The sequence below is a fragment of the Patagioenas fasciata genome, chromosome 5, assembly GCF_037038585.1.
Source record: "Patagioenas fasciata isolate bPatFas1 chromosome 5, bPatFas1.hap1, whole genome shotgun sequence".
Classification (NCBI taxonomy): domain Eukaryota; kingdom Metazoa; phylum Chordata; class Aves; order Columbiformes; family Columbidae; genus Patagioenas; species Patagioenas fasciata.
In genome coordinates this window covers 52,353,550-52,363,468 of record NC_092524.1, presented here as the reverse complement: position 1 = coordinate 52,363,468, position 9,919 = coordinate 52,353,550, and the positions used below count along the sequence as shown (strand labels likewise).

At 42.3% G+C, this 9,919-nt stretch overlaps 1 protein-coding gene across 9 annotated transcripts in view; it reads left to right on the top strand.

Annotated features, from left to right (window-relative positions):
• Window positions 1–454: 454 nt before the first annotated feature.
• EML5 (EMAP like 5) overlaps window positions 455–9,919 on the top strand; it is a 118,447-nt gene continuing 108,982 nt past the window's right edge. For 5 of the 9 annotated variants that reach the window (XM_071809536.1, XM_071809539.1, XM_071809537.1 and 2 more), the window contains exon 1: window positions 458–863. In XM_071809536.1, the coding sequence (XP_071665637.1) occupies window positions 667–863 (197 nt within the window). In that variant the 5' untranslated portion in view covers window positions 458–666. Of the gene's footprint in view, window positions 864–9,919 lie in introns of all 9 variants that reach the window. The other 4 variants (XR_011739417.1, XR_011739416.1, XM_071809541.1 and 1 more) reach the window with 1 other exon arrangement.

Genomic DNA, 9,919 nt, shown 5'->3' with positions numbered 1-9,919 from the left:
CCCCGGGGGACCGGGGCGGGGGGGTTGCCACAGACCGCTGTGGGGGCTCGAAGCGCCCCAGCGGCTGTCGAGAGCCGGGCGGCTGTGACGCGACGGAAAGGCGAGGAAACGGTATGTCCCCCGGAGGAGCAGTAACAATATAAACCTGAATTTGGGAGAGGGGGAGAATACCCAGCCTCGCTTAAAAAGAAAAAAGCGAAAACAAAGAAAACCCCCCACACCATGATTATAAATAAAAAGCCCCCCCACCCCAAGCAGGTGCGGTGGTGCAGCCGGTCACCTCCTGCTCCCTCCCCACGCCGCCTCGGCCCGCGCCCGCCGACGCGCGCTCCCGCCTGGCCGCCTGGCCGCCTGGCGGCGCTGCCCTCGGCGCAGGCGCAGAGCGGGGCGCGCGGGGGGGCCGGAGCGGCGCCGCGCCCTCGCTCCGCGTCCCGGGCGGTGTCTCAGCGCAGCCATGTCTGGCGGCGCGAGGCGGCGGGGTGGGATCGGGCGGCGGCGCCCTCTGTGAGGCGGCGGACGAGCGGCGGCGGCGGGCATTCATGTCGGCGGCCAGGGATTAGCGCGGCGGGCACTGAGCCGAGCGGAGGGGGCGGCCGACGCGTCGCCCCCTTCCCGCGGGGTCTCCGGCGGGAGGGAGCCGTACCCGGTTGGCGGGGGCGGGGGGACATGGCTGACCGGAGCGCGCCGAGCTGCCACCTGCGGCTGGAGTGGGTCTACGGTTACCGAGGTCACCAGTGCCGCAACAACCTCTACTACACGGCGGCCAAGGAGATCGTCTACTTCGTGGCGGGGGTCGGCGTGGTTTACAGCCCCCGGGAGCACCGGCAGAAATTCTACCTGGGGCACCAGGACGACATCATCAGGTACCGCTGTCGCGGGCCGCCGGGCCGCATCCCGCCGCGTCCCACCGCGGGCCTCGGCCCCTTCAGGCGCCCCGGCCCCACAGCCCGGCTCGTCCCCCGGCCCACTTCTCCCGCCCCCCCGCAGCGGAACGCGGGCATCCCGCCGCCGCCCGCCCCAGGTGCCGTCCCGGGCTGCGCTGGCCTCCCGCAGCCAGTCCGCGCTGTGGGGATCCGGGGAGCGGATCGAAATAGATCAAGGACCGTCAGCGCTCCCTCGCCCCCTCCGCCTCCCGGCCCGGGCTTCGCCGTGGGTAGAAACAGCCGGGAAATGGCTTTTGGCTGTCGGGTTGAAGGGGCTGTGGCGTGTGCGCCCAGCCACCGGTGCGCGGTGCTGAAACTTGTGCGGGCGCTTGTGCGCCCGGCGCGGCGGCCCCAGGGTCGCTGCGCGGTCGCGGCCACCGCTGAATGTCAGAGAGCCGGCGGGAGAAGGGGTAATCTCGTGTATGCCCTCAAGTACTTGTGCTGCGGAGGAGGTTAATCTGCAGCAGGTAGACCTTTGGCTCACGTTTAAGAGGGGACGATTACATGCGGAATTAGTGGCATGCCTGTAACTCATGCAACTTTTAGGGTAATCTTAACAGATTGGCCTTTCTTCCAAAATTGAGGCTTCTCCTGTAGCTCAGTAGTTCACTTGGCAGTGAATGTTATCTGGTGCTGAACTTCCTAAAAAAATAATTACAAGCCGATGTTGCAGAAGAAACATGCTGGTGTTATTTCTTAAATGTATTTTCACTCTAAGGATGCTTTTATAAGCCTAGTGGTGTGAGATCAATGAGAGAATTTGAGTATGAAGGGCAGATGTGAGCCTGAGTCATCAATCCTTCAGTTTCCAGTAGGTGTCATTGCGGATGGATTTTAAATTCTGATTTCTTTTGCTCTTTCTATTGGGGTGAGAGCTAGCAGTAGCCAATTTTGTAGGGAACTTGCAGCACAAAATCTGTTTTTATGATGCTTAGTGCTCCAATGCATACCTTCTCTATGTGTTACTCACATGAGTAACAGGTATTGCCTGTGTAGAGCAGAACAGATGCTGTGTCTTTCACTTAAGCTTTTAGAGACATTTGAAAACTTGGTCATGATGGCCACTTTTTTCCTTGTTTAAATCTTCTTGAAGAAATTGAAGTAGATTTCAAGTAACGCTGTGAAAGTCCCTTAGAAGGGTGCACATCTATAGCACATTTCTTCTTGGTGCTAATAATGTGAAGAAAAAAGTAGGCAGACAGTGTGCCATTATAGACCATTGTACTAAGGGTGTTGAATCAGAAGTTTGAATCATTGCTGTTTGCATCATTTAATGCTTTAACATTCTCATTTTAATCCATGAAAAAAAGTGTTTCTTAAGAACTGCTAGCCAACTGATGACAGGTACTGCAGGAAACCCAGATCAGCAACCTCCCATTGTGCTAAGGAAGTAGTGGCCAATTACTACTTCTAATATAAGGTTGCTGTAGTGTAATATTGCATGTTTGATGCCATGTACTCATGAGTGCTTTCGAATGACACTGTTTCTTTCAGTAGCACTTCTCACGAAGTAAGAATTACATAGTTTGTGCTACAGCTGGGAAAGTTGTTTATGTTTTTCTGTGGTAACAGTTTTTTGCTCCCTCTCTCTCAGTTTGTTACAGTGTGCTACATTTGGACAAGATGTGATAGAACTCTTTATTCAGAATAGTGCTAAACCAAAAAAATCCACCAAAATCAGCAAACCAAAGAGAAAGAATATAATGGCCTTATCAGATTTGTATGGGGATGTACTTTGATTTGTATGGTACCATGACCCAGCGTACTGGAGTTTATCTGTCTTTCATTTGTACTGATGTTCAGAGAATATAATTCTAAATATGTTAAAGCACTACAGTTTTATGAAGTTAGAATTTTGCATGCTTGTTTGATTAAAAAGATACACAGAAATGTTTCTATGTTTAAGAAGAATGCTTGACTTAAGAGCAGCATAGCTATTTCTAATAGTAAGATTAGGCTTGCAGTGATCAGTGTTTCACTTTCTGCTTTTTCTAAAAGCAACATGGTACCATTTAAATGTCATCATCCTTTACTTTTCGTGACTAAACTTGGGTACCTAGACATGTTAGTTCTCAATATTTAATGTACTCACAGTAGGAAAATCAAGTATTAAAAAAATGGATTTTTAAAATACCAGAAAACAGGTGCAAAGTGACATAATACAGTTATCATTGCTATTTTTTTTTTCTCTGAAGGCAGCAAACTCAACTATCGTATTGCAAAAAATTTGTATGTTTTGTGTTTTAATAGGCTCAGCAATGCTGAGGCATTTGTGATGCTTTTGTGAAAGCAATGGAAGGATTGAGTGTCTTTTTACAAGTATGGGATCTGATTTGTGAAAGCATGTCTGGTGTCTGAAAATCTTTTAAAGAGTCAAACTTCCATGAATGTGGCTCCATAGCTATGAAGACTAAGCAGTATATACTGCATGCTACGTGATGGTATTATTAGTAGTCTTCATTATGAGAACTTTTATATCATTAGTATGTTTTGGATGATGTTCTGATTTTAAGCACGAGTCAGGAAAAGAGGAATTGCAATTTTTAAGTCAGAGACCAGTTCTTTATCTTTAATAATAGAAAATTGCATTATATTAATGGACAGCTAGACAATATTGCCCTTTGGAATACTTCTTTATAGCACTAGCAGCTAGTTTGTCTTCTGCTGTAAACCTAATGTAAGATATTTTATACTATTAGGTGTTTTAACATAATTTATTTCCAGTATAAATGTCTAATCTCAGTTTCAATCACAGAGTGTCTGTCTGTGTCATCGTCCCCTCTCTCTAAGTTAACTGTGTACTGAAAATATGAGAGCTCTCTTTCAGTGTTTTGTCCCTGAGGTCTATTGAACAGTCTTTTGCAATAGAAGAGGGTAATTAGGATCACTTGGGGCATCTTTTGTTAGTCGTTTTTTTTAATTGAATAGTCTCAGTCATTCAGCTCCAATCTGTCTCTAAAAGGACTTTTCCTGCTTTCTGGTGAACTTTTGTTTTTATTTTCTATGTCTTCTGAGAATTGCTTACTGGAATCAACATACTATTCTGGAGGATAGAGGATATAATGTTTTCGATCTTATTTCTCTCACATTTCTTATGCATCTGCCCATTTATACTGTTCAGGTCTGGAGTGTGTGCAGACACTTGCAAAACATCTCACTTAGATGAGAAAGTGCTTCAGAAATTTACATGTTTTGAGAGTGCTGCTAACTGAGTTTTTTTCTTGTGTTTTGGGGAGTATATATGGAGATAAATCTCATACATGACATCTCAGGTGACTTGCTTTGATAGTGCTTTCCATTGCCAGCAGCATATCTTGGAAGTCCTCTGTGTTTGCAGAAGATAAGATATACACAGTCCATGCTGGATAGGGTATGTAGGAGATACTAATTTCAAATGAACATACGAATTATTCCTACAAAGTTGCTGATTTAAAATCTGTGTTCTGTAGGATTTCATACATCACCAAATTAGCTTGTGTGGTGTAGATTGTGTGGTGTAAATGAAGAAATAAACTTAACAGCAGAGTCAATTATACTGTTAAGCAGCATTCTTTTATTGACAGTGCTGGGGAGCTCTGGGGATCATCCTCCATAAGTGCTCCAAAGACTGGATGCTCTTGTGTTGCTTCTGTTCACATAATTACTACATATGCATTACACTTATTAAAAATTTTGACATACAATATATCTATACTAGGAAATAATTGATGATGCTAGTTATAATTGTTTAGTTTCTTACTTACAATACATCTATTAATTATTAATTAAATATAATCTAAGCACTCTGCTTCTAAACAATGTATCACTTAATCTTCTGTCTGCTCTCTCGCTCTTGTCATGCAGAAGGGTCTAAAACTTGAAAAATATCCCCTCGTTTTTTAGGTGGTCAGAAAGCATTTACCATGTCGATTGGTTAACGATGGGTACATCTTTTGTAACTTAATCACGGTATACATGGATTTGACAGCTTCTCTTCAACAGTAGAGGAGGAAGAAGCAGTGTCTTGGTGTCTTCAGGTTAGATCTTGCTGCTGTTCTCCCTTCATAATTTTAGCAGTTTAGAGGAGCATGACTTATTTAACATAGACTGTCGTTCCCTTGTCTGAGAGACCTTAGGGGGATCATACTTAATTCTGATCTGTATAAAGATTTCAGAAGATGCTCCCTTATAGCATTAACTTGTCATACTGGAAACTGATGCTCATGTTGAGGGTCATTATTTGTCTGGGCTAGTTAAAGTGGGTTTATGTACCTTCTCTGGTGGAAGGTGAGAAAATTGGAAAGCCTGAATTCATACACCTATTTAAATGACTGTCAGCTGGTAAAAGCCTTTGATGTTACTGGGACCGTTCTCTGCTGACATACTCCAAGGAGACTTTTATACTAATTTTTCCTTTTATTTTTTTTTCCCCTCTCCTTTTCTTGATGCTAGCCCTGTGACCATCTTTTATTGTGAGCTTCAGAGTATTGGAATATTACTGAGAATTAACTTTTCACCTGGCATCGATGATGCAGTTGAAAAGCAAAAGCAAAACCTAAGATCAAACCAGTGCATCTTTTTGAGATCCTCTAATAGACTTGGAGAAAATGCATATTTTACTTTCCATGACATTTGTTCTTCAGTTAAAACTTTAGCACTCGTTCTTGAGTCTCTCCATGGGCACCATTATCTCTGTGCTGGTGCAAAACAACTGCAGAACCATTCAAGTCAAAGAAAGAAGAGGAACTAAGTTTCTCTGTCAAAGGGACACAAATTAGGAAGACTTGTTATCTCTCTCCTACTTCTGTAATATCCATCATATGAGTTAGTGGGCAAATAATAATGCTGTTGTATATTCTTTCTAGAACTTCATTACCAGTTAACTGTGACTACTTGATTAAGATGTCTGTGATACATTTAGGTTTTGTTGCTAAAGGTGATAACTGGTACGTCTTTTGACAGAAAAAAACACTTGATTTTCTTGTGATGATGGTGCCTCTAACTCTGCTGTAGACCAGCCATAGGCTGTGTCTAATAAGTTTGTTTCCCTGCCTGTCTAGAAATCTGTGTATTTTTCCTTGCTTCAGACTGAGATGGGGAAAAGAAATAATGCATCATATGCCCCAGGACTCATGTGGAGTTCTGTTTTTAGGACAGGCATAACTTAAAAAATATTCAGAAAACATTAAAACTCTTTACTATTTGGAGTTCTAGTACCAGAAACTAACAGATCCCCCTCTACAAAGACAGAGGGGAAAGAAATTTGTGCTACCTTCAATTAAAAACAGCTAGTTCTTTCCCCCTTTGTGCCCCTTTGTATCCAAGACTGTGGAGAGGTATATTGCATGCTTACAGGAAACAGGGGTATATGCAAGACAGGTAGAAAGAATGACAAAGCATTTCTCTGTGTTCTAACAGAGATAGGATTTGGCCATTTTCAGCAAAATAGTTTACTTGTCTAAATCACAGCTTTTGTTAAGATGATTTTTCTTATTTGTTTCTGTGAACTCTATAGGAATCATCTTGGACTTTGTTTCCTGAGGAAGAAAAATAAGCACCCAAAACTTTTGCCACTCTGAACTGTGGTCTTTCTGGGTACTTTATTTGAGACTGTTATCTTTTTATGTTTCAGAATTTGGCTCGATCTGCTAGATATGGTCCTGCCTGAGATTCTGTGATCTTGCTCCTGTATTCCAAGGCAAAATAAACCATTTCTGAGGTTCTAGTGAAAATCAAAATAGCCAAAATCGTGTCTGCTCCCTGGTGATAGTGCTGTCCACCAAATATGCGTGAAGGAGATTTTTTCTACCTATTGTTGCCTTTTCAGTGTTAGTTTAACAGTTGGCATCTAAGAAATTGTTGAGCTCTGTCCACTGCTTCCTAAGACTGCTGCTAGATAATGCTCTCCAGGAGACAGGTCCAGGCCCCCTCTGTGCGACTGTCACCTGTGGTTTGCAAACAGAAATTCTAGTAGTGCAATGAATAGTCACGTCCTAAGTTTGCATGATGATTCTGGTCTTTTCCTCATCCTTTCTTTTTCTTAGCTATGCATTGTTATGACTTTGGATGACTAGCTACTGGACTTCTTCTGTAAAGGTGCTGTGTATTTCTGCCACCTCATTGTATCACTCTGTCTCTCTTTGTTTCCTTTTCATTAGATCTATGCTATGAGAAAACCTTACAAAAGAAGAGAATATATTTTTCAGAAAAAGGGCCAAACAGAAGGTTTCACCAGAATGTTGAGGGAAATGATTTTATTCCCATCTTTCTTGTTCCTCTAGTAAACTGACACCCTAAGATCAATCCTAGTTCTCAAAAACCTCAACCAATAATTCAAGTAATTGAAAATTAGGGTATCTCCTGTCAGGTTTAATGTCATGTTCTTCTTTGGAGTAAATGGTGTGTGTCTCTGACCTAACTTCAGATGACAGTCAATCACAAATGTTAAGCAATAGATATTGTACACAGGTACAAAATTTTATCAGATGGAATTGTATTAATTGATTTAGCAGCAGATCTATGAATTTTTACCAGGAATTTCACAATGAGTTGTGTATTTCTGGTTCTCAGGAATATAACCAAATAAATACCATGGTTCCACATAAGAAAATAAAATCTTAATTGTCCATTACATGTACAACCTCTTCCATCTTTTGAATTAGTAATGTGATAGAGGAAAAACAAGGTTCAGCATGTTCTGGTGAAAAATTCTTTGTATTCCCTTACTTTCTATGCAGTCCAGATCTTTATTTCTGGAAGAGAACTCTGTTGTTTATTTATTTGTGGAAATGTAATCTCCCAAATTATTTCAACACTCATAGCCTTTGAAAAAGGCTGGTCATCCTCTCTAATAACTTTGCTGGAGGAAAACAGCAGTAAAATCCATCTTACACTCATGCCTCAAATATGAAATGGGTCATGTATAGAAACACCTCAAAATGCTGCTTGTGTAATACTTGGGAAACTGTGCATACATTCTGGATTATTTGGGGCAGTCCTGGGAAACCAATCTTTGTTCTTGAGTCCTAAAGAAAATCCTTGGTAGGAATTGTTCCCCTCTACTCAGCACTGGTGAGGCCACACCTGGAGCACTGTGTCCAGTTCTGGGCTCCCCAGGACAAGAGAGACGTGGTGCTACTAGAGAGAGTTCAACAAATGGCCACAAAGAAGAACTGGAACATCCCTCCTGAAAAAAGTCTGACAGAGCTGGGACTGTTTAGCCTAGAGAGGACTCAGAGGGGATCTTATCAATGTATAGAGTAATAAATACCTGAAGAGGAAGTGTAAAGAAGATGGAGACAGGCTCTTTCCAGTTGTGGCCAGTGACAGGTCAAGTAACTTTCCAAAGAAAAATCAAAATTGCAACCCCAAGCTGAGCAGTGGGGCTTCTGGAGTTGGAAGTTCAGTTTCAAAGCATCAGAATTTTGACTATGAACATTCATTTGTGATATTCTGCCCACATGTAAATTCAAATAAAAATAATGTCATGTAAGTCTATAGTTAAGGAAATAATTTTGAAATTATTCTTTCTTGAAGAAAATGAGACATTGAGAGTAAACTTTGGGTTTTTTGATATGTAATGGAATGTTTACTGTGTAACTGTCAAGGTTTGATTGCAAAGGGCAACAATAAACTGGCAGATGCTTTGTTAAGCCCCTCTTCCTCCTAACCCCCCCGTTTTCCCACTAGGGAGAGACGATAGGAGGAAAAGAGAGACAGACTAGCAAGTTGGAAAAAAAAGTTTAAAAGGTTTTACTATTGCTACTAATAAAATAGATAAAATAATACACAATAAACAAAACCAATCTTGAAAATCGTGGCAACTCAGCACCAGCTGCTCCAGCAGCAGCAGAGCAGATACCTGGAAGTCCTGGGCTGGACTCTACAGCAAACCGGAACTGGATTCAAGGATGCATGGTCTGTCACCAGGCCTCAGATTTGCAGGGACGGCAGGCAGGGTGCTTCCCAGATGTCAGCCATAGTCTAAGAAGGAGAAAAAGGAATGAGACCTTTGTGATCTCCTACTTTTATATGAAGTATCACGTGAATGGGATGGAATACTTAGTTGGTCAGTTTCAGTCACCTGTTCAGTTCGCTCCTCCTTGTCCCTGTCACAGGATGTGAATCCTTATCGGTGACCTTGCATTCCATTGCTATGTCTACCAAAACATGTATCCAACTTCAGAAAAGTGCAGTTACTGAGAAGGGCTTAGCTGAAAGAAAAACTCACTAAAAGAGAAACTGGTCTTGTTTTTAACAAATCCAGGACAGTAACCCAATAGCTTTAATAGTCTATTTTCTGCAGAGAGCAGGCTTTGAAGCATGTGCTGGTGTGTCCCTGCTCAAACATCGCAACTGGAGTTCATTCTTCATTTGCACTTGATGAGGAAACTACATTCTTACTTTGAAGGATAAAAGCAACTTAATGCTGAAATCATGTAATGTGTACCATTCTAAGAGGTTTGTTGCAGCAGCCCAAACAATTGAATAGATTAATTCATGAAGCTAATGTACTTGGTTGTGAATAAGACGTTTTCCTTTTCTGAATACAATATTTTGAGGGACTGATTATTTGGTTTTTGGTTTTGTTTTTCCCAAAATGTTTGGATTTGCAACGTAAAAATCGAGTATTCTCCGTATCTTGTTTTTAGGTTTATATGGTCCCATGCTGTCCCATCCCAACAGATGGGATGAGATGAGTTAACTCTGAACGTGACATGCGCCCTGACTCAGCAGATGAGATCAGGTGTGAGTTAGCTCTGGGTATTTCTGCGCAGCGAAGCTAAGTGAATGACAGACAATCACTCTGGTGGTCCAGTTCAATTATGAATTTACTAAAATTACATGGTGTAATACAAATTACAGGGATTAGTGACTTGGAAAAGTATGTCATTATATCACAAAACTTAGTACATTGACAGCATATGTTCAAGAAAAAGGAAAAGAGAGAGTGAGAAGGAAAACTAAGATAACAGAGAGAGAGAGAGAGAGTAAGATATCACCACTCCACAGGTACA